Below are 21,252 nucleotides of genomic sequence, written 5' to 3' on the forward strand. Positions count from 1 at the left end.
TCATCATAAATCTCATCATCTCATCATCAATCTCATCATCTCATCATCTCGTCATCAATCTCATCATCAATCTCATCATCAATCTCATCAATCTCATCATCAATCTCATCATCTCATCATCAATCTCGTCATCAATCTCATCATCTCATCATCAATCTCATAATCTCATCATCAATCTCATCATCAATCTCGTCATCAATCTCATCCTAAATCTCATCATAAATCTCATCAAAAATCTCATCATCTCATCATCTCATCATAAATCTCATCATCTCATCATAAATCTCATCATAAATCTCATCATAAATCTCATCATCTCATCATAAATCTCATCATAAATCTCATCATCTCATCATAAATCTCATCATAAATCTCATCATAAATCTCATCATCTCATAATCAATCTCATCTTAAATCTCATCATAAACTCATCATCTCATCATAAATCTCATCATAAATCTCATCATCAATCTCATCATAAATCTCATTATCAATCTCATCATAAATCTCATCATCTCATCATAAATCTCATCATAAATCTCATCATCTCATCATAAATCTCATCATCTCATCATAAATCTCATCATAAATCTCATCATCAATCTCATCATCTCATCATCAATCTCATCATAAACTCATCATCTCATCATAAATCTCATCATCTCATCATAAATCTCATCATCTCATCATAAATCTCATCATCAATCTCATTATCAATCTCATCATAAATCTCATCATCTCATCATAAATCTCATCATAAATCTCATCATCTCATCATAAATCTCATCATCTCATCATAAATCTCATCATTAATCTCATCATCAATCTCATCATCTCATTATAAATCTCATCATCTCATCATAAATCTCATCATCTCATCATAAATCTCATCATAAATCTCATCATCAATCTCATCATCTCATTATAAATCTCATCATCTCATCATAAATCTCATCATCAATCTCATCATCTCATCATCTCATCATCAATCTCATCATCTCATTATAAATCTCATCATCTCATCATAAATCTCATCATAAATCTCATCATCTCATCATAAATCTCATCATAAATCTCATCATAAATCTCATCATCTCATAATCAATCTCATCTTAAATCTCATCATAAACTCATCATCTCATCATAAATCTCATCATAAATCTCATCATCAATCTCATCATAAATCTCATCATCAATCTCATCATAAATCTCATTATCAATCTCATCATAAATCTCATCATCTCATCATAAATCTCATCATAAATCTCATCATAAATCTCATCATCTCATCATAAATCTCATCATCTCATCATAAATCTCATCATAAATCTCATCATCAATCTCATCATCTCATCATCAATCTCATCATAAACTCATCATCTCATCATAAATCTCATCATCAATCTCATTATCAATCTCATCATAAATCTCATCATCTCATCATAAATCTCATCATAAATCTCATCATCTCATCATAAATCTCATCATCTCATCATAAATCTCATCATCTCATCATAAATCTCATCATAAATCTCATCATCAATCTCATCATCTCATTATAAATCTCATCATCTCATCATAAATCTCATCATCTCATCATAAATCTCATCATAAATCTCATCATCAATCTCATCATCTCATTATAAATCTCATCATCTCATCATAAATCTCATCATCTCATCATCTCATCATCTCATCATCAATCTCATCATCAATCTCATCATCTCATCATCTCATCATCAATCTCATCATCTCATTATAAATCTCATCATCTCATCATAAATCTCATCATCTCATCATCAATCTCATCATAAATCTCATCATCTCATCATCAATCTCATCATCAATCTCATCATCTCATCATCTCATCATCTCATCATCAATCTCATCATCAATCTCATCATGAATTTCATCTTATCATCAATCTCATCATCAATCTCATCATCAATCTCATCATCAGTCTCATCATCAATCTCATCATCAATCTCATCATCAATCTCATCATCAGTCTCATGATCTCATCATCAATCTCATCATCAATCTCATCATCAATCTCATCATCAGTCTCATGATCTCATCATCAATCTCATGATCTCATCATCAATCTCATCATCTCATCATCTCATTATCTCGTCATCATCTCATCATATATCTCATCATCAATCTCATCATTAGGGATGAGCTTGGTGTTTGAGTCGAACGCATGTTCGACTCCAACACCGGCTGTCCACCCGTTCGGCGAAGCCAGAACTCTGTGGGCCGTTCGCGCCAAATTCACGTGGCGCTCACGGCCCACAATGCACTGCGCCATCGCAGTGCATTGCTGGCTCATGATTGGCCAAGCATGCACTGTGACCCCCATGCTTGGCCAATCACAGCGCCGGCAGCGAGGAGAGCCATGATTGGCCACTAGCAGGATGCCTGTGGCCAATTATAGCTCAGGCTGTGTAGTACACGCCCCACACTATATAAGGCCGCCAGCGCGGCGGCCTTGTGTAGTGTTCCGGCATCTGCAGGAGTTAGTGGATGTTGTCTGTGTGCCTTCACCGCACAATACATCTGTATCTATCCTTCATTGCTGTTCTGAGTGTTCTCTAATTGAGCCATCAGCAATCTGCAGGAGTTAGTGAGCGACTGGGTGTTGTCTGTGTGCCTGCACTGCAGAATACACCTGTATCTACCCATTGTTGCTGTTCTCTAATTGAGCCATCTGCCATCTGCAGGAGTTAGTGGGCGACTGGGTGTTGTCTGTGTGCCTGCACCGCAAAATACACCTGTATCTACCCTTCGTTGCTGTTCTCTAATTGAGCCATCTGCCATCTGCAGGAGTTAGTTTGTGTTGTGTGCCTCCAGCGCAGTATACACCTGTAGCTACCTATATTGCTCTTCTCTAATTGAGCCACCTGCAGGAGTTAGTGGGTGTTGTGTGCCTCCAGCACAGCACAGTATACACCTATATCTACCCTTTATTGCTGGTGTTTTATAATAAAGGCATCTGCAGGAGTTAGTGGGTGTTGTGTGCCTCCAGCACAATATACACTACCCAATTGCTGGTTTTCCCATCTCCCTGCAGGCCATTACCATGTCTGGAAGGCCAACAAGGAGAGGCAGACAGTCACGAGCCAATAAAAGAGGGCAAGCAGGCTCTGTGTCTAGAGACAACAGTGCTGGTCGTAGACGCGGTGCATTGTCATCAGCACGTGGCCATGGGACACGCTTGTCCTTATTTTCGGCAGCTGGACATGTTGAGCCGCAACATGCCAAAGACTTGGTAGAGTGGATGACCAAGCCCTCTTCATCCTCCTCATCCTCTCTCACCCAGGCTCAGGGTACTAGCAAAGCAGCTGCCAACGCATCGTCTTCCCTCCTCTCAATGTCATCATCAGTGACTCCTTCCCTAGACCCACCACGTCCTCCTGAGGAGTCTCCTGAACTCTTTGAGCACAGTGTTGGGTACATGCTCCAGGAGGATGCCCAGTGTTTTGAAGGCTCTGATGATGATACTCAGCTAGAGGAAGGCAGTAGCGTGAGTGCAGAGAGAGGGGATGCTCAAGAAGGACAGCAATCTGGCAGTCATGTTCCACAAGCTGCAGCATACTGCCAGGTTTGTTCCAGTGATGAAGAGGGAGGGGATGATGAGGGCACTGACTCCACGTGGGTGCCTGGTAGGAGAGAGGAGGAGAAGGAGGCACATCTCCAACGAGGCAGGATGCCCTCCGGGGGCCAGCTTAGGGGCAGCACACCGACTGAATCACACCGCAGAGCTCCGCCTGTGCAGGGCGCTGCCTCTGTGTGTTATTCTAAAAGTTCTTTGGTGTGGGCCTTTTTTGAGACGAGTGCATCAGATCGCACCGCTGCTGTTTGCAACATATGTCTCAAGCGTATCTCTTGTGGCCAAAACATCAGCCGCTTGGGCACCACATGCTTGACCAGACATATGTTGACCTGCCATGCAGCTCGTTGACAAGCGTACCTCAAAGACCCCCACCAAAGAACAAAGCGGACCTCTCCTTGCTCCTCATCAGCTGGCATCTCCAACCCCACTAGACCTTCAGTCCTCTCTGAAACCTGCTCTGAGAGGAATGAAGGTGTAGAATTAGGGTTGTCACAGCCAAGTGCTTCCGGGCACTCTGCTAGCAGTACACCCACGTCCGATTATAGCAGGCAAATGTCCCTGCCCCAGCTGCTGGACCGGCGAAAGAAGTTCACTCCCAGCCATCCACATGCCCAGCGGTTGAATGCTAGCTTGGCTAAATTGCTAGCACTTCAACTGCTGCCTTTTCAGTTGGTAGACTCGGCCCCCTTCCGTGAGTTTGTACAATGTGCGGTTCCTCTGTGGCAGGTCCCCAAACGCCTTTTTCTCACGGAAGGCGATTTCGGTTCTCTACCGGCATGTGGAAGGCAATGTCCTTGCCTCGCTGGACAGGGCGGTCAGTGGTAAGGTGCATATTACCACTGACTCATGGTCCAGCAGGCATGGACAGGGACGTTACCTGTCTTTCACGGCCCATTGAGTCACTCTTCTGGCAGCTGGGAAGGATGCAGGACAAGGTGCAGTAATGTTGGAGGTTGTTCCACCACCACGCCTCCAAAATGCTACTACTGGTTGTGACACACCTCTCTCCTCCACCCCCTTCTCTTCTTCCTCCTCCATGGCCTTCCAGTGCTCTGTCCTCGGAACCAGTGGTGCTCCGTAGGCGTTCAAGGGGCTATGCAAGTACGCAGGCAAAACGATGCCATGCCGTGCTTGTGCTGGTTTGTTTGGGGGACAGGAGCCACACTGGGGCAAATATTTTGTCAGCTCTGCAGGGGCAGGCCGAGAGGTGGTTGACGCCACGCCAGCTTAAGCCAGGAATGGTGGTTTGTGACAATGGCACCAACCTCCTCTCCGCCCTCCGACAGGGACAACTGACCCATGTGCCCTGTGTGGCTCACGTCCTTAACCTGGTGGTGCAGCGGTCCTTGAGCAGGTACCCGGGCTTACAGGATGTCCTGAAGCAGGCCAGGAAAGTCTGTGTGCATTTCCGCCGATCATTTAATGCCTGTGCTCGGCTGGCTGAGCTCCAAAAGGAGTTGAACCTGCCCAAGAACCGCCTTATATGTGACATGCCCACCAGGTGGAACTCAACGTTGGCCATGTTGCAGCGGCTGCACATGCAGCAGAGGGCCATCAATGAGTACCTGTGCGACTACGGCACCAGGACAGGGTCAGGGGAGCTTGGTTTTTCTCACCACGCCAGTGGGGCATGATCAGGGATGCATGCACTGTCCTGTCACTGTTTGAGGAGGCCACAAGGATGGTGAGCAGTGACAGTGCATGCATCAGTGACACTGTACCTCTTGTCCACCTCTTGGAGCATACACTGGGTGGAATAATGAACAGGACACTTGAGGCAGAACAGAGACAGGAAGAGGAGGACTTCCTTGCCTCTCAAGGCCCCCTTTATCCAGACAGTGTTCCTGCTGTCCCACCCATCACACAGGAAGAGGACAAGGAGGAGCAGGAGGAGGAGGATGATTGTGTCAGCATGGAGGTGGAGCCTGGCACTCAGCATCAGCAGTCTTGTAGGGATGATTTACAGTCCCAAGAAACCCGTGGACTTGTACGCGGCTGGGAGGAGGTAGCTGTGGATCATGTTATCCTTAGTGACCCAGAGGACTCCGGGCCAAATGCCTCAGCTAACCTACGCTGCATGGCCTCCCTGATCCTGCAAAGCCTGCGGAAGGATCCTTGTATTCTTTGGATCAAGGAGAGGGACCATTACTGGCTGGCCACTCTCCTTGATCCACGGTACAAGGGTAAGGTTGCCGACCTTATCTTGCCATCGCAGAGGGAGCAGAGGATGAGACATCTCCAGGAGGCCTTGCAGAAAGGTCTGTGCAACGCGTTCCCAGAGACTGGGAGGTTACAAACTCCTGGTCCTGGACAACGTGTTGCTGAGGCATCGGTCAGAAGGAGTGGTGGAGAAGGTGGCCGCCTGACTGATGGGTTCAGACAATTTTTTAGTCCGCAGCCCCAAGGTATGATCGGTTCCAGCAACCATCGCCAGCGTCTGATTTACATCGTGCAGGAATACCTAGGGGCAAGGTCAGACTTGGACACCTTTCCCACCGAAAATCCTCTGGCTTACTGGGTCTTGAGGATGGATCACTGGCCAGAGCTTGCACAGTATGCAATTGAGCTACTGGCCTGTCCTGCATCCAGCGTTCTTTCGGAACGCACCTTCAGTCCTGCCGGTGGCTTTGTAACCGATCACAGGGTGCGCCTGTCCACCGACTCGGTTGATCGACTGACCTTCATAAAGATGAATCAGTCTTGGATCACCACCAGCTACCAAGCACCTGAAGCTGATGTAACCGAATAATTTTTTTGAAATATCACATCCCTTCAAGACTGCCTATGCTGATGCTGAGTGACTGTTCTGTTATGTTGACTGTCTATCCTCTTCCTCCTCCGCTGATATCTTGGAAGAACATTTTTGGTTCTGGGTGATGCCACCAGCCCAATTTTTCAGCCCCTGTTTAACAGGGGCGTGTAATTACAATTTTTGATGCAATGCTTTGCAGCAGGACTCATTCCCGCACTCCAACTAGAGTATATGGGAGAGGTTGCAGTGTCGTGGCACCAGCACCAGTGCCACCAGCCCAATTTCTCAGCCCCTGTTTAACAGGGGCGTGTAATTACAATTTTTGATGCAATGCTTTTGCAGCAGGGCTCATTCCTGCACTACAAATAGAGTATATGGGAGAGGTTGCAGTGGCGTGGCACCAGCACCAGTGCCACCAACCCAATTTTTCAGCCCCTGTTTAACAGGGGCGTGTAATTAAAATTGTTGATGCAATGCTTTGCAGCAGGGCTCATTCCTGCACTACAAATAGAGTATGTGGGAGAGGTTGCAGTGTCGTGGCACCAGCACCAGTGCCTAAGGCCCTTTTTTTCAGCCCCTGTTTAACAGGGGCGTGTAATTACAATTTTTCAAGCAATGCTTTGCAGCAGGGCTCATTCCTGCACTCCAACTAGAGTATCTGGGAGAGGTTGCAGTGTTGTGGCACCAGCAAGCAGTGCCTAAGGCCCAATTTTTCAGCCCCTGTTTAACAGGGGCATGTAATTACAATTCTTGATATAATATTTCACAGCAGGGCCCACTCCTGCACCCACTTAGAGTAACTGTGAGGACTTACAGTGTTGTGGCACCAGCACCACTACCACCACCACAACCACCAAAGGCCCTATTTTTCTACCACTGTTCAACAATGGCATGTAATTACAATTCTTGATATAATCGTTGACAGCAGGGCGCTCCAGCGCCCACCAAGAGTCACTTTAAGGGGTTACAGTGTTGTGGCAACACCAACACCTTGTTCCGCCATTTCTGCAGAGCATATAGGGCAGGCCCCTACTTTCAAACATCCAACTTACAAACGTCTCCTACTTGCAAACGGAAGAAGACAACAGGAAGTGAGATGAAAAAAGATGGACGACAAAACAAATTATACAGGGGTGATAACCCTTCCCTATGTTTTCCTAAAAGCTTAAAAATAGATTTTTTGACTGGAGCTACACTTTAAAAATGTACCAGTTGAAAATTACAAACAGATTCAACTTAACACAACAAACCTACACAGTCCCTGTCTTGTTTGCACCGCCTGTATACTGCTGTTCTGAGTATATAGGGCCTGGGGGCCACACGTATTTCCTTTTTTTAATATGAGTACGGGGTTCCCCTTAATATCCGTACAAGACCCAAATAGGCTGGTAATGGGCAGGGAGGGCTACCCATGCCATTTTTCTCAATGATTTTCATCCATATTGCAGGAACCAGATATAACATTAAAACCGCAAGCAGTTTTAAATGATGTTATTTCCGTTAAATGTCATTTTGTGCAGGGACTGTTCTAAACACGGGAAACACGTGGCACTTCCCAGGCATACTACAGACACCCCCCAGGCACCATTTTTAAAGGAATATTTCACTTTTTTTTTTCACTTTAATCATCATTAAAATCAGTGCTCCCGCCAAATTGGCCGTTTTTAAAAACATTTTAGGCATTGACCCATGTCCCCTGGGGCAGGAGCCAGGTCCCCAAACCCTTTTTAGGACAGTATCTTGCATATTAGCCGTTAAAATTAGCACTTTTAATTTCGAACGTTCGAGTCCCATAGACTTCAATGGGGTTCTAACGTTCGTACGAATTTACGGTCCGTTCGAAAAGTTCTGGTGCGAACCGAACCGGGGGGTGTTCGGCTCATCCCTACTCATCATCAATCTCATGATATCATCATCATAAATCTCATCAAGAGACTGAGGAAATGCTACTGAGGTCCATTGATATCTTCAACTAGTCCCCGTTTAGAACTTACCAAGATCTTCGGCATGGTGTCACCGGGCAGCTGGAAACTCTTCACCTAGAAAAAAAGCACACAATTCAGAGAGTGATAGGCAGTAGATCTGCATCACACAGATAGATAGGCATTTCCTGACCCCTCTATGACTCAGCATGAAGGACACAAATGGGGAAGCTCTGCTCTCCCGTGACCCGTCCATACCACAGAAACAGAGTTTCTGAGTTTCTGATAACACTGGCCAACAATGATTTGGTCATAGAACAGCTAGTTTCTTCTAGGTACTTTATTAACCACTTCATGCCCTTAGGACATACACATCTTTGAGTGGAAGGTTATATCAGGTCCTGGTATCAGAATTTGATGGGCTTTCCTGTAGAAGTGATCCATATGGCTCTACAACCACCCAATCGTTTTTACAGGGTGTGGAAGGGAGGCCCTTAGTACTTCCACCGCCTGCTGCCTTTCCTGGGTTCTCCAGTGTGTAAGAGGGGCTTCAAGGTTGGCAAAAATTTGGTGGCGAAAGCGCAAGTCTCTACCCCCCGATCTTGTTCTGCTAGAACATTGTCCCCGCTGTTCAGACCGAACTCTCCACCATCTTGTGCCCCATTCCATGCCTGAGGACTCCACACGAAATTCCCAGCCGTTGCCCTTTATATCCCGAAGGAAGGAATGTTCACACATAAAAATACATTCGCTGCATTTTGCTGATGAAAATTAGGAAATGGCACAACAATCACATCACAGGGACACACTGTACCTTCTGGAGTCACCTGACATTACACAGCCAATCACATTTAGCAGATGGTCCGCAGTAGTCACAAGTGGAAGCATGTGCAGCAACTCAGCAGCCATCTCTCTTACTGTCTCTCCCAAAGGTGTTCTATCGGGTTGAGGTCAGGACTCTGTGCAGGCCAGTCAAGTTCCTCCACCCCAAACTCGCTCATCCATGTCTTTGTGGACCTTGCTTTGTGCGCTGGTCCAGACCATTAGGTGAAGGGGGGATTATGGTGTGGGGGTTGTTTTTCAGGGGTTGGCCCCTTAGTTCCAGTGAAGGGAAATCTTAAGGCGTCAGCATACCAAGACATTTTGGACAATTTCATCCTCCCAACTTTGTAGGAGCAGTTTGGGGATGGCCCCTTCCTGTTGCAACATGACTGCCCACCAGTGCACAAAGCAAGGTCCATAAAGACATGGATGAGCGAGTTTGGGGTGGAGGAACTTGACTGGCCTGCACAGAGTCCTGACCTCAACCCAATAGAACACCTTTGGGATGAATTAGATTGGAGACTGTGAGCCAGGCCTTCTCGTCCAACATCAGTGCCTGACCTCACAAATGCACTTCTGGAAGAATGGTCAAACATTTGGCTGCTTGCTCCTGAGCCCTGCTCTGTGCGTCCATAAGACACATAGAGCTGCAGCTCGGCCTTGCCCCCCCCCCCCCAATCTCTCTTCATTGTTTAACTATCTGTGATTGACAGCAGTGGGAGCCCATGGCTCCTGCTGCTGTCTCAGCCAATGAGGAAAGGGAGTCACGGGACAGCCGAGGCTCTCGTGCATATCACTGGATCAACAGGGAGCTCAGGTGAGTATTGGGGGGGGGGGGGGCTCACAGAAGGCTTTTTACCTTCATGCATAGAATGTAAAAACCTTCAGCCTTTACAAACGCTTTAAAAGTGTTTCAATGGGCAGTTTAGTCCTAGAATGAAAGTCATGTAAAGTGATGAATATGGAAGCCGGTCATCTGGACTTCAATGACTTCTGGGCATGAAAAGGTTAAACCGAAATTGTGGAGAAGTTGGTGAAAATGTTGTTACGTTAAACATTACCTGGCTGGAAGAGTTTGTTTTGCTGCCTAAAATAATGGAGACGCCTAAGACTGCTCCTCCCGGGCAAAGTCCGGTGACCGTCCGCACAGGTCACCCCTCCCTCCGGGACGGGCCCAGTGTCCTCCACTGGGAGGAAATCTTAGTAAATACCTGGAAACAGACTGCCTCCTACTCTACTAACTGGAATATCCTGAAGAGAGAAGAACCCTTTAATACTGAGCGGCACTCATCTATTCTCTGGATCCCAATCCCCACTCCAAATAGAGTCTTTCATCTTTTTTGGATTGATCCCTGCATGATGGAAAGGGTCCCTGAATGGTGGATGGGGTCCTTGTATGGTGGAGGGGTCCCTGTATGATGGAAGTGTCCCTGTATGGTGGAGGGGTCCCTGTATGATGGAAGTGTCCCTGTATGATGGAAGTATCCCTGTATGGTGGAGGGGTCCCTGTATGATGGAAGTGTCCCTGTATGATGGAAGTGTCCCTGTATGGTGGAGGGGTCCCTGTATGATGGAATTGTCCCTGTATGATGGAAGTGTCCCTGTATGGTGGAGGGGTCCCTGTATGATGGAGGGGTCCCTGCATGATGGAGGGGTCCCTGAATGGTGGATGGGGTCCTTGTATGGTGGAGGGGTCCATGTATGATGGAGGGGTCCCTGTATGATGGATGGGTCCCTGTATGGTGGAGGGGTCCCTGTATGATGGAGGCGTCCCTGAATGGGGGATGGGGTCCTTGTATGGTGGAGGGGTCCCTGTATGATAGAGGGGTTTCTGTATGATGGAGGGGTCCCTGTATGATGGAGGGGTCCCTGTATGATGGAGGGGTCCCTGCATGGTGGAGGGGTCCCTGAATGGTGGAGGGGTCCCTGAATGGTGGATGGGGTCCTTGTATGGTGGAGGGGTCCCTGTATGATGGAGGTGTCCCCGCATGGTGGAGGGGTCCCTGAATAATGGAGGTGTGCTTGTATAATGAATTGATTCCCTACACCTCCGCCATAGAGGGAAACCTTCACCATACCCCATCATCATATAGGACCCCTCACACTACTGGGAGCCCTCCACAATATGAGGACCCTTCCATAATATAGGGAGCCCTCCACCATTCAGGGACCCCTCCACCAAACAGGGACACCTCCACCATTCAGGGACACCTCCACCATTCAGGGACACCTCCACCATACCCCTCCATTCTATAGGAGGAATTCCTATATAAAGTATGGGTCCCTGTATGGTGGAGGTGTCCCTGAATGGTGGATGGATACCTGTATGAAGGAAGGGTCCTTGTATGAAGGAGGGGTCCTTCTATGGGAGAGTGATTCCTGTATGATGGAGGGGTCCCTGTATGGTGGAGGGGTCCCTGTATGGTGGAGGGGGTCCCTGAATGGTGGAGTGATCCCTGTATGAAGGAGGGGTCCTTGTAGGATGGAAAAGATCCCTGAATGGTGGAGGGGTCCTTGTATGGGAGAGGGATCCCTGTATGGTGGAAGGGTCCCTGTATGGTGGAGGGGTCCCTGTCTGGTGGAGGGGTCCCTGTATGGTGGAAAGGATCCCTGTATGGTGGAAAGGGTCCCTGAATGGTGGAGGTGTCCCTGTATGATGGAGGGGTCCCTGTATAGTGGAGGGGTCCCTGTATGGTGGAAGGGTCCCTGAATGGTGGAGGGGTCCTTGTATGGTGGAGTGATCCCTGTATGATGGAAGGGTCCCTGTATGGTGAAGTGATCCCTGTATGATGGAAAGGGTCCCTGAATGGTAGAGGGGTCCCTGTATGATGGAGGGGTCCCTGTATGATGGAGGGGTCCCTGTATGATGGAGGGGTCAATGCATGATGGAGGGGTCCCTTGTATGGTGGATGGGGTCCTTGTATGCTGGAGGGGTCCCTGAATGATGGAGGTGTGCCTGTATAATGAATTGATCCCCTACACCTCCACCATAGAGGGACACCTTCACCATACCCCATCATCATATAGGACCCCTCACACTACTGGGAACCCTCCACAATACGAGGACCCTTCCATAATATAGGGAGCCCTCCACCATTCAGGGAGTCCTCCACCAAACAAGGAGCCCTCCACCATTCAGGGACCCCTCCAACATTCAGGGACCCCTCCAACATTCAGGGACCCCTCCACCATTCAGGGACACCTCCACCATATAGGGACACCTCCACCATATAGGGACACCTCCACCATACCCCATCATCATATAGGACCCCTCGCACTACTGGGAACCCTCCACAATACGAGGACCCTTCCATAATATAGGGAGCCCTCCACCATTCAGGGAGTCCTCCACCAAACAAGGAGCCCTCCACCATTCAGGGACCCCTCCAACATTCAGGGACCCCTCCACCATTCAGGGACACCTCCACCATTCAGGGACACCTCCACCATATAGCGACACCTCCACCATATAGGGACACCTCCACCATATAGGGACTCATTCACCATACCCCTTCATTCTATAGGAGGGATTCCTATATAAAGTATGGGTCCCTGTATGAAGGAAGGGTCCTTGTATGGTGGAGGGGTCCCTGTATGGTGGAGGGGTCCCTGTATGGTGGAGGGCTTGATGTATAATAGAGGGTTCTGTGTATGGTGTAGGGATTCCTATTTTAAAAAAAGGATCCCTGTATAATGAATGGGTCTCTCTATGACAGAGAAGCCCCTGAATGGTGGAGAGCTCCCTGTATGAAGGAAGGGTCCTTGTATGATGGATTGATCCCTGCATGGTGGAAAGGGTCCCTGAATGATGGAGGGGTCCTTGTGTGGGCGAGTGATCCCGGTATGATGGAAGGGACCCTGTATGGTGGAGTGATCCCTGTATGATAGAAAGGATCCCTGAATGGTGTAGGGGTCCCTGTATGGTGGAAGGGTCCTTGTATGGTGGAGGGGTCCCTATTTAAAAAAAAAGAATCCCTGTATAATGGAGGGGTCCCTGTATGGTGGTGAATTCCATGTACGATGGAAAAGTCCCTGCATGGTGGAGGGATCCCTGAATGGTGGAAGGGTCCCTGAATGGTGGGGGGATCCCTGTATGGTGGAGGGGTCCCTGCATGGTGGAGGGGTCCCTGCATGGTGGAGGGGTCCCTGCATGGTGGGGGATCCCTGTACAATGGACAGATCCTTATATGATGGAGGGGCCCCTGTATAATAGAGGGCTCACTATAGAATGGAGGGTTCCTTGTATGGTAGAAGTGTCTCTGTATGATGGAGAAGTCCCTGTATAATTAATCTCTGCATGATGGGGGGTCCCTGTATTGTGAAGGAATCTCTGTATAATAGAGGGCTTACTAAACAATGAAGGGGTCTCTGTACAATGGAGGGGTCCCTAAATAGTGGAGGGGTCCCTGTATGAAGGCATGGTCCCTGTTTGGTGGAGGGGTCCCTGTAGAATGGAGGGGTCCCTGTATGGGGAAGGGGCCCCTGAATGGTGGAGGGGTCCCTCTATGGTCTAGGGGTCTCTGTATGGTGGAGGGGTCCCTGTATAGTGGAGGGGTCCCTGAATGGTGGAGGGTTCCCTATATGGTGGAGGGGTCCCTGTATGGTAGAGGGGTCCCTGTATAGTAGAGGGGTCCCTGTATGGTAGAGGGGTCTCTATATGGTGGAGGGGTCTCTGTATGGTGGAGGGGTCTCTGTATGGTGGAGGGGTCCCTGTATGGTGGAGGGGTCCCTGTATGGTCTAGGGGTCCCTGTATGGTGGAGGAGTCCCTGAATGGTGGATGGGGTACCTGCATGGTGGAGGGGTCCCTGTATGGTGGAGGTGTCCCTGAATGGAAGAGGGGTCCCTTTATGGTGGAGGGGTCCCTGTATGATGGAGGGGTCCCTGAATGGTGGAGGGGTCCCTGTATGATGGAGGGGTCCCTGTATGATGGAGGGGTCTCTGAATGATGGAGGGGTCCCTGAATGGTGGAGGGGTCCCTGAATGGTGAAGGGGTCTCTATATGGTGGAGGGGTCTCTGTATGGTGGAGGGGTCCCTGTATGGTCTAGGGGTCCCTGTATGGTGGAGGGGTCTCTGTATGTTGGAGGTGTCCCTGTATGGTGGAGGGGTCCCTGTATGGTGGAGGGGTCCCTGAATGGTGGAGGGGTCTCTGTATGGTCTATTGGTCCCTGTATGGTGGAGGGGTCCCTGTATGGTCTAGGGGTCCCTGTAGGGTCTAGGGGTCCCTGTATGGTGGAGGGGTCCCTGTATGGTGGAGGTTCTATGTATAGTGGAGGGGCCCCTATATGGTGGAGGGGTCTCTGTATAGTGGAGGGGTCCCTGTATGGTGGAGGGGTCTCTGTATAGTGGAGGGGTCCCTGTATGGTGGAGGGGTCTCTGTATAGTGGAGGGGTCCCTGTATGGTGGAGGGGTCTCTGTATAGTGGAGGGGTCCCTGTATGGTGGAGGGGTCTCTGTATAGTGGAGGGGTCCCTGTATGGTGGAGGGGTCCCTGTATGATGGAGGGGTTCCTGTATGATGGAGGGGTCCCTGTATGGTGGAGGGGTCTCTGTATAGTGGAGGGCTTCCTGTATGATGGAGGGGTCTCTGTATGATGGAAGGGTCTCTGTATGATGAAGGGGTCCCTGTATGATGAAGGGGTCCCTGTATGATGGAGGGGTCCCTGTATGGTGGAGGGGTCCCTGTATGGTGGAGGGGTCTCTGTATAGTGGAGGGGTTCCTGTATGATGGAGGGGTCTCTGTATGGTGGAGGGGTCCCTGTATGGTGGAGGGGTCCCTGTATGGTGGAGGGGTCTCTGTATAGTGGAGGGGTTCCTGTATGATGGAGGGGTCTCTGTATGGTGGAGGGGTCCCTGTATGATGAAGGGGTCCCTGTATGGTGGAGGGGTCTCTGTATAGTGGAGGGGTCCCTGTATGGTGGAGGGGTCTCTGTATAGTGGAGGGGTCCCTGTATGGTGGAGGGGTCTCTGTATAGTGGAGGGGTCCCTGTATGGTGGAGGGGTCTCTGTATAGTGGAGGGGTCCCTGTATGGTGGAGGGGTCTCTGTATAGTGGAGGGGTCCCTGTATGGTGGAGGGGTCTCTGTATAGTGGAGGGGTCCCTGTATGGTGGAGGGGTCTCTGTATAGTGGAGGGGTCCCTGTATGGTGGAGGGGTCTCTGTATAGTGGAGGGGTCCCTGTATGGTGGAGGGGTCTCTGTATAGTGGAGGGGTCCCTGTATGGTGGAGGGGTCTCTGTATAGTGGAGGGGTCCCTGTATGGTGGAGGGGTCTCTGTATAGTGGAGGGGTCCCTGTATGGTGGAGGGGTCCCTGTATGATGGAGGGGTTCCTGTATGATGGAGGGGTCCCTGTATGGTGGAGGGGTCTCTGTATAGTGGAGGGGTTCCTGTATGATGGAGGGGTCTCTGTATGATGGAAGGGTCTCTGTATGATGAAGGGGTCCCTGTATGGTGGAGGGGTCCCTGTATGGTGGAGGGGTCCCTGTATGGTGGAGGGGTCTCTGTATAGTGGAGGGGTCCCTGTATAGTGGAGGGGTCCCTGTATGGTGGAGGGGTCCCTGTATGATGGAGGGGTTCCTGTATGATGGAGGGGTCCCTGTATGGTGGAGGGGTCTCTGTATAGTGGAGGGGTCCCTGTATGGTGGAGGGGTCTCTGTATAGTGGAGGGGTCCCTGTATGATGGAGGGGTCTCTGTATGATGGAAGGGTCTCTGTATGATGGAGGGGTCTCTGTATGGTGGAGGGGTCCCTGTATGATGAAGGGGTCCCTGTATGGTGGAGGGGTCTCTGTATAGTGGAGGGGTTCCTGTATGATGGAGGGGTCTCTGTATGATGGAAGGGTCTCTGTATGATGAAGGGGTCCCTGTATGGTGGAGGGGTCCCTGTATGGTGGAGGGGTCTCTGTATAGTGGAGGGGTTCCTGTATGATGGAGGGGTCTCTGTATGATGGAAGGGTCTCTGTATGATCAAGGGGTCCCTGTATGGTGGAGGGGTCCCTGTATGGTGGAGGGGTCTCTGTATAGTGGAGGGGTTCCTGTATGATGGAGGGGTCTCTGTATGGTGGAGGGGTCCCTGTATGATGAAGGGGTCCCTGTATGGTGGAGGGGTCTCTGTATAGTGGAGGGGTCCCTGTATGATGGAGGGGTCTCTGTATGATGGAAGGGTCTCTGTATGATGAAGGGGTCCCTGTATGGTGGAGGGGTCCCTGTATGGTGGAGGGGTCTCTGTATAGTGGAGGGGTTCCTGTATGATGGAGGGGTCTCTGTATGGTGGAGGGGTCCCTGTATGGTGGAGGGGTCCCTGTATGGTGGAGGGGTCTCTGTATAGTGGAGGGGTTCCTGTATGATGGAGGGGTCTCTGTATGGTGGAGGGGTCCCTGTATGATGAAGGGGTCCCTGTATGGTGGAGGGGTCTCTGTATAGTGGAGGGGTTCCTGTATGGTGGAGGGGTCCCTGTATGGTGGAGGGGTCTCTGTATAGTGGAGGGGTTCCTGTATGATGGAGGGGTCTCTGTATGGTGGAGGGGTCCCTGTATGATGAAGGGGTCCCTGTATGGTGGAGGGGTCTCTGTATAGTGGAGGGGTTCCTGTATGATGGAGGGGTCTCTGTATGATGGAAGGGTCTCTGTATGATGAAGGGGTCTCTGTATGATGAAGGGGTCCCTGTATGGTGGAGGGGTCCCTGTATGGTGGAGGGGTCCCTGTATGGTGAAGGGGTCCCTGTAGATCCCCAGAAACACACACAAAGTCTACTTTACAGACACAAATAATAAATGATATGAAGACTTCCTCCTCTGGGTGGCGCTCTGATTATTGGAGACATTGTACATAAAGTGTGACAATGACTCCGACCTCCTCTGTGTCTCTATGTCCCTCCAGCACCCCGAAAACCCTGGCAATTCACTGTGCCCCATAATTATAATCATGGGCGTGCGCACAGGGCGTGACAGGTGTGCCTGGGCACACCCTAATCCCCCTGTGTAATGCCGATTCCCCCTGTTTAGACCCCTGATATTTCACCAAAGCCCCCTAACGGGGGTCCTAAAAAAACTTGCAAAAAAATTATAAAAATAAAAACTACTGACACCGTCCACTGTTCCTGCCCCGCTGACAGCAATCTCTGCCCCGCTGACACCAATCTCTGCCCCGCTGACAGCAATATCTGCCCCGCTGACAGCAATCTCTGCCCCGCTGACACCAATCTCTGCCCCGCTGACAGCAATATCTGCCCCGCTGACAGCAATATCTGCCCCGCTGACACCAATCTCTGCCCCGCTGACAGCAATATCTGCCCCGCTGACACCAATCTCTGCCCCACTGACGCCAATCTCTGCCCCGCTGACACCAATCTCTGCCCCACTGACACCAATCTCTGCCCCGCTGACAGCAATATCTGCCCCGCTGACACCAATCTCTGCCCCGCTGACACCAATCTCTGCCCCGCTGACACCAATATCTGTCCCACTGACACCAATCTCTGCCCCGCTGAAGCCAATCTCTGCCCCGCTGAAGCCAATCTCTGCCCCACTGACACCAATCTCTGCCCTGCTGACACCAATATCTGCCCTGCTGACACCAATCTCTGCCCCGCTGACAGCAGTATCTGCCCCGCTGACAGCAATATCTGCTCCGCTGACAGCAATATCTGCCCCGCTGACACCAATCTCTGCCCCGCTCTCTGCCCCGCTGATACCAATCTCTGCCCCGCTGACACCAATCTCTGCCCCGCTGACACCAATATCTGCCCCGCTGACAGCAATATCTGCCCCACTGACACCAATCTCTGCCCTGCTGACACCAATATCTGCCCTGCTGACACCAATATCTGCCCCGCTGACAGCAGTATCTGCCCCGCTGACACCAATGTCTGCCCTGCTGACAGCAATATCTGCCCCGCTGACACCAATCTCTGCCCCGCTGACACCAATCTCTGCCCCGCTGACACCAATATCTGCCCCGCTGACACCAATCTCTGCAAAACTGACACCAATCTCTGCCCCTGCTGGCACCATCCACGGCTCTGATTATACATGCACACACACAAATATGTTTGGGTTTTGGGGCCACACCTGTGATTATAATGAAGGACCCTCCGGGGTTCCTGTATATCAGTGGTCCTCACCCTGTCCTCAGGACCCTCTAACAGGGCAGGTTTTATGTATTACCCTGGGGGAGATGCAGACTGGAATCCGGCAGCACATGGTATCACCTGGGATGGATTTCAGGTATTCTGCCAGCCTGGCCTGTTAGTGGGTCCTCCTGAGGACAGGGGTTGGTGACCACTGGGGTGATTACACTCGGGTCACCCCAGAGCCCCCTCCATGGGGGGGGGTGACGGAGCTGTGAAGGGTTAATACCCCTCTGCGGGATTTGTGCCAGTGATAATTATGGGATGTCTGTGGTCATTGTGCTCCACTCACCGTCCCGGCGACTCTCCCGTCCAAAGTCTTGGTGTATATGAGGAGGTCGGCGGTCTGCACACGGGGGGTCATTGTCCTCTCTGCCCTCCCAGAGACCCGACCGCCATACAAGGCAATGGCCCTGCAGAGGATTCCTATTCACATACAATGTATCCTTATATATATATATACTGTATATACTGCAGAGGATTCCTATTCACATACAATGTATCCTTATATATATATATATATATACTGCAGAGGATTCCTATTCACATACAATGTATCCTTATATATATATACTGCAGAGGATTCCTATTCACATACAATGTATCCTTATATATATATATATATACTGCAGAGGATTCCTATTCACATACAATGTATCCTTATATATATATATATATATATATACTGCAGATGATTACTATTCACATACAATGTATCCTTATATATATATATATATATACTGCAGAGGATTACTATTCACATACAATGTATCCTTATATATATATATATATACTGCAGAGGATTACTATTCACATACAATGTATCCTTATATATATATATATATACTGCAGAGGATTACTATTCACATACAATGTATCCTTATATATATATATATATATACTACAGAGGATTCCTATTCACATACAATGTATCCTTATATATATATATTACTTCTGTTACTTGTTTCTGCAGAGCTCAAGGCTTTTTTTTTTTTTTTTAAATAACCAATCTTATGGGGTAGAAAAGTAATATCTTCCGGAAGGGGAACTCCTCCTTCATCTCTATCACTGTCTGACATTTATACGTGTTTTGTACACGTTTATAAAATCTATTTAGCCCTGAAGATTACATAACCCCCCCCTCCCCCCCCCCCACAAAAAAAAAAAAAAAAACATTATATATGTTCTGAAAGCAGATGCCCTAGAGAATAAAATAGCGGTAGTTCCATTTGTTTTATGTCACACAATAATTACCACAAATGTCTACGAAAAACAACATTTCAGTAAAAAAACATATTAACCTCTTCCCGACCGTCGTATAGACAAATCACGGTGGAGCGGGGAAGCCCTTGTTCTGGGACATCAGTACAGCCACATCAGTGCCCATCAGTACAGCCTATCAGTGCCCATCAGTACAGCCTATCAGTGCCCATCAGTGCCACCTCATGAGTGCCCATCTGTGCCACCTCATCTATGCCCATCAGTGCTGCCTCATCAGTGCTCATAAGTGCTGCCTCATCAGTGCAGCCTATCAGTGCCCACCTGTACAGCCTCATCAGTGCCCATCAGTACAGCCTCATCAGTGCCCATCAGTACAGCCTCATCAGTGCCCATCAGTGCTGCCTACCAGTGCCCATCAGTACTGCCTATCAGTGCCCATCAGTATAGCCTCATCAGTGCCCATCAGTACAGCCTACCAGTGCCCATCAGCACAGCCTATCAGTGCCTATCTGTGCCACCTCATCTATGCCCATCAGTGCCGCCTCATCAGTGCTCATCAGTGCTGCCTCATCAGTGCAGCCTATCAGTGCCCATCAGTGCAGCCTATGAGTGCCCATCAGCGCAGCCTATCAGTGCCCATAAGTGCCGCCTCATCAGTGCTCATCAATGCAGCCTTGTTATTATTAGCAAGTAGTAGTTGTATTTATTTGTATTGTGTATTTATTATTATTATTATTATTATTATTATTAGCAGTAGTCATAGTATTTATTTTTCATTGTGTTATACTATTATAAATAATAGTATTATTATTAGTAATAGTAATAGTAGCAGTAGTAGCAGTAGAAGTAGTAGTAGCAGTAGTAGTAGTAGCAGCAGTAGTAGTAGTAGTAGTAGTAGTAGCAGCAGCAGTAGTATTAGTAGCAGTAGAAGCAGTAGTAATAGTAGCAGCAGTAGTAGTAGTAGCAGTAGTAATAGTAGTAGTATAATTATTAGCAGTAGTAGTATAATTAGTAGCACTAGTAGTAGCAGTAGCAGTGGTAGTAATAGCAGTAGTAGTAGTGCCAGTAGTAGTAGTAGTGGCAGACAGTAGTAGTAATAGCAGTAGTGGCAGTAGTAGTGGCAGTAGTAGAAGTAGTAGTAGTCAGTGCTGAGACAAGGTCATTCATTGTCCAGGGCAAATATGCCAAACTGCTACTTCTTGTAACAGAATGAAGGTGCCCCCATCCTTACAGTAAGCCATTGCACCCAGGGCAGGTGCTCCTTCTGCCCACCCCAGCCCTGGGGGTAGTAGTATCTATTTTTATTGTGTTGTATTATTATCATTATTATTGTTATTATCATCAATTATTATTATTCTTATATTATGGATACATATAATGTAAAAGTTTACATGGGGATGTTCAGCTGGTCCCTGTAGGATGATGACAATGCTGTATAACAATAATATTCATAGCACAATACTTATCATGAATGATCTGATAAACCAATCATGACAAGTCCAGGAATTATTATTATTAATCAGGGTTTTTATGGCGCCAACAGTTTGCACAGCACTTTACAACATCCGGGCAGACAGTACAATACAGGAGGAGTCAGAGGCCTTGCTCATTAGAGCTTACAATCTAACCAGACTGGAGGTTGCCTGGGAGTCACATGATGACATGGTGAGTCAGTGACAAAAATTAAGTATATTTGTGGAGGGGGGTCACTAAAAAAAGCTGAATTATGGAAGGGGTTAGGAATGATGGGAGGGGTTAGGAATGATGGGAGGGGTTAGGGATGATGGGAGGGGTTAGGA

The 21,252-nt window shown here is 48.8% G+C and overlaps 1 protein-coding gene across 1 annotated transcript in view; it reads right to left on the reverse strand.

The window, feature by feature from the left end:
* LOC143981578 (uncharacterized) overlaps nt 1-18,617 on the reverse strand; it is a 67,058-nt gene extending 48,441 nt beyond the window's left edge. Inside the window, exons 1-2 of the mRNA XM_077479545.1 lie at nt 18,525-18,617; nt 8,363-8,407 (exon numbers count right to left, since the gene is read on the reverse strand). Of these exons, the coding sequence (XP_077335671.1) occupies nt 8,363-8,407; nt 18,525-18,596 (117 nt within the window). The 5' untranslated portion in view covers nt 18,597-18,617. The remainder of the gene's footprint in view (nt 1-8,362; nt 8,408-18,524) is intronic.
* Between the last annotated feature and the right edge of the window lie 2,635 nt (nt 18,618-21,252).

This window comes from Lithobates pipiens, unplaced genomic scaffold (genome assembly GCF_037356315.1).
Source record: "Lithobates pipiens isolate NorthernLeopardFrog02 unplaced genomic scaffold, aLitPip1_a1.2 Scaffold_16, whole genome shotgun sequence".
Classification (NCBI taxonomy): Eukaryota; Metazoa; Chordata; class Amphibia; order Anura; family Ranidae; genus Lithobates; species Lithobates pipiens.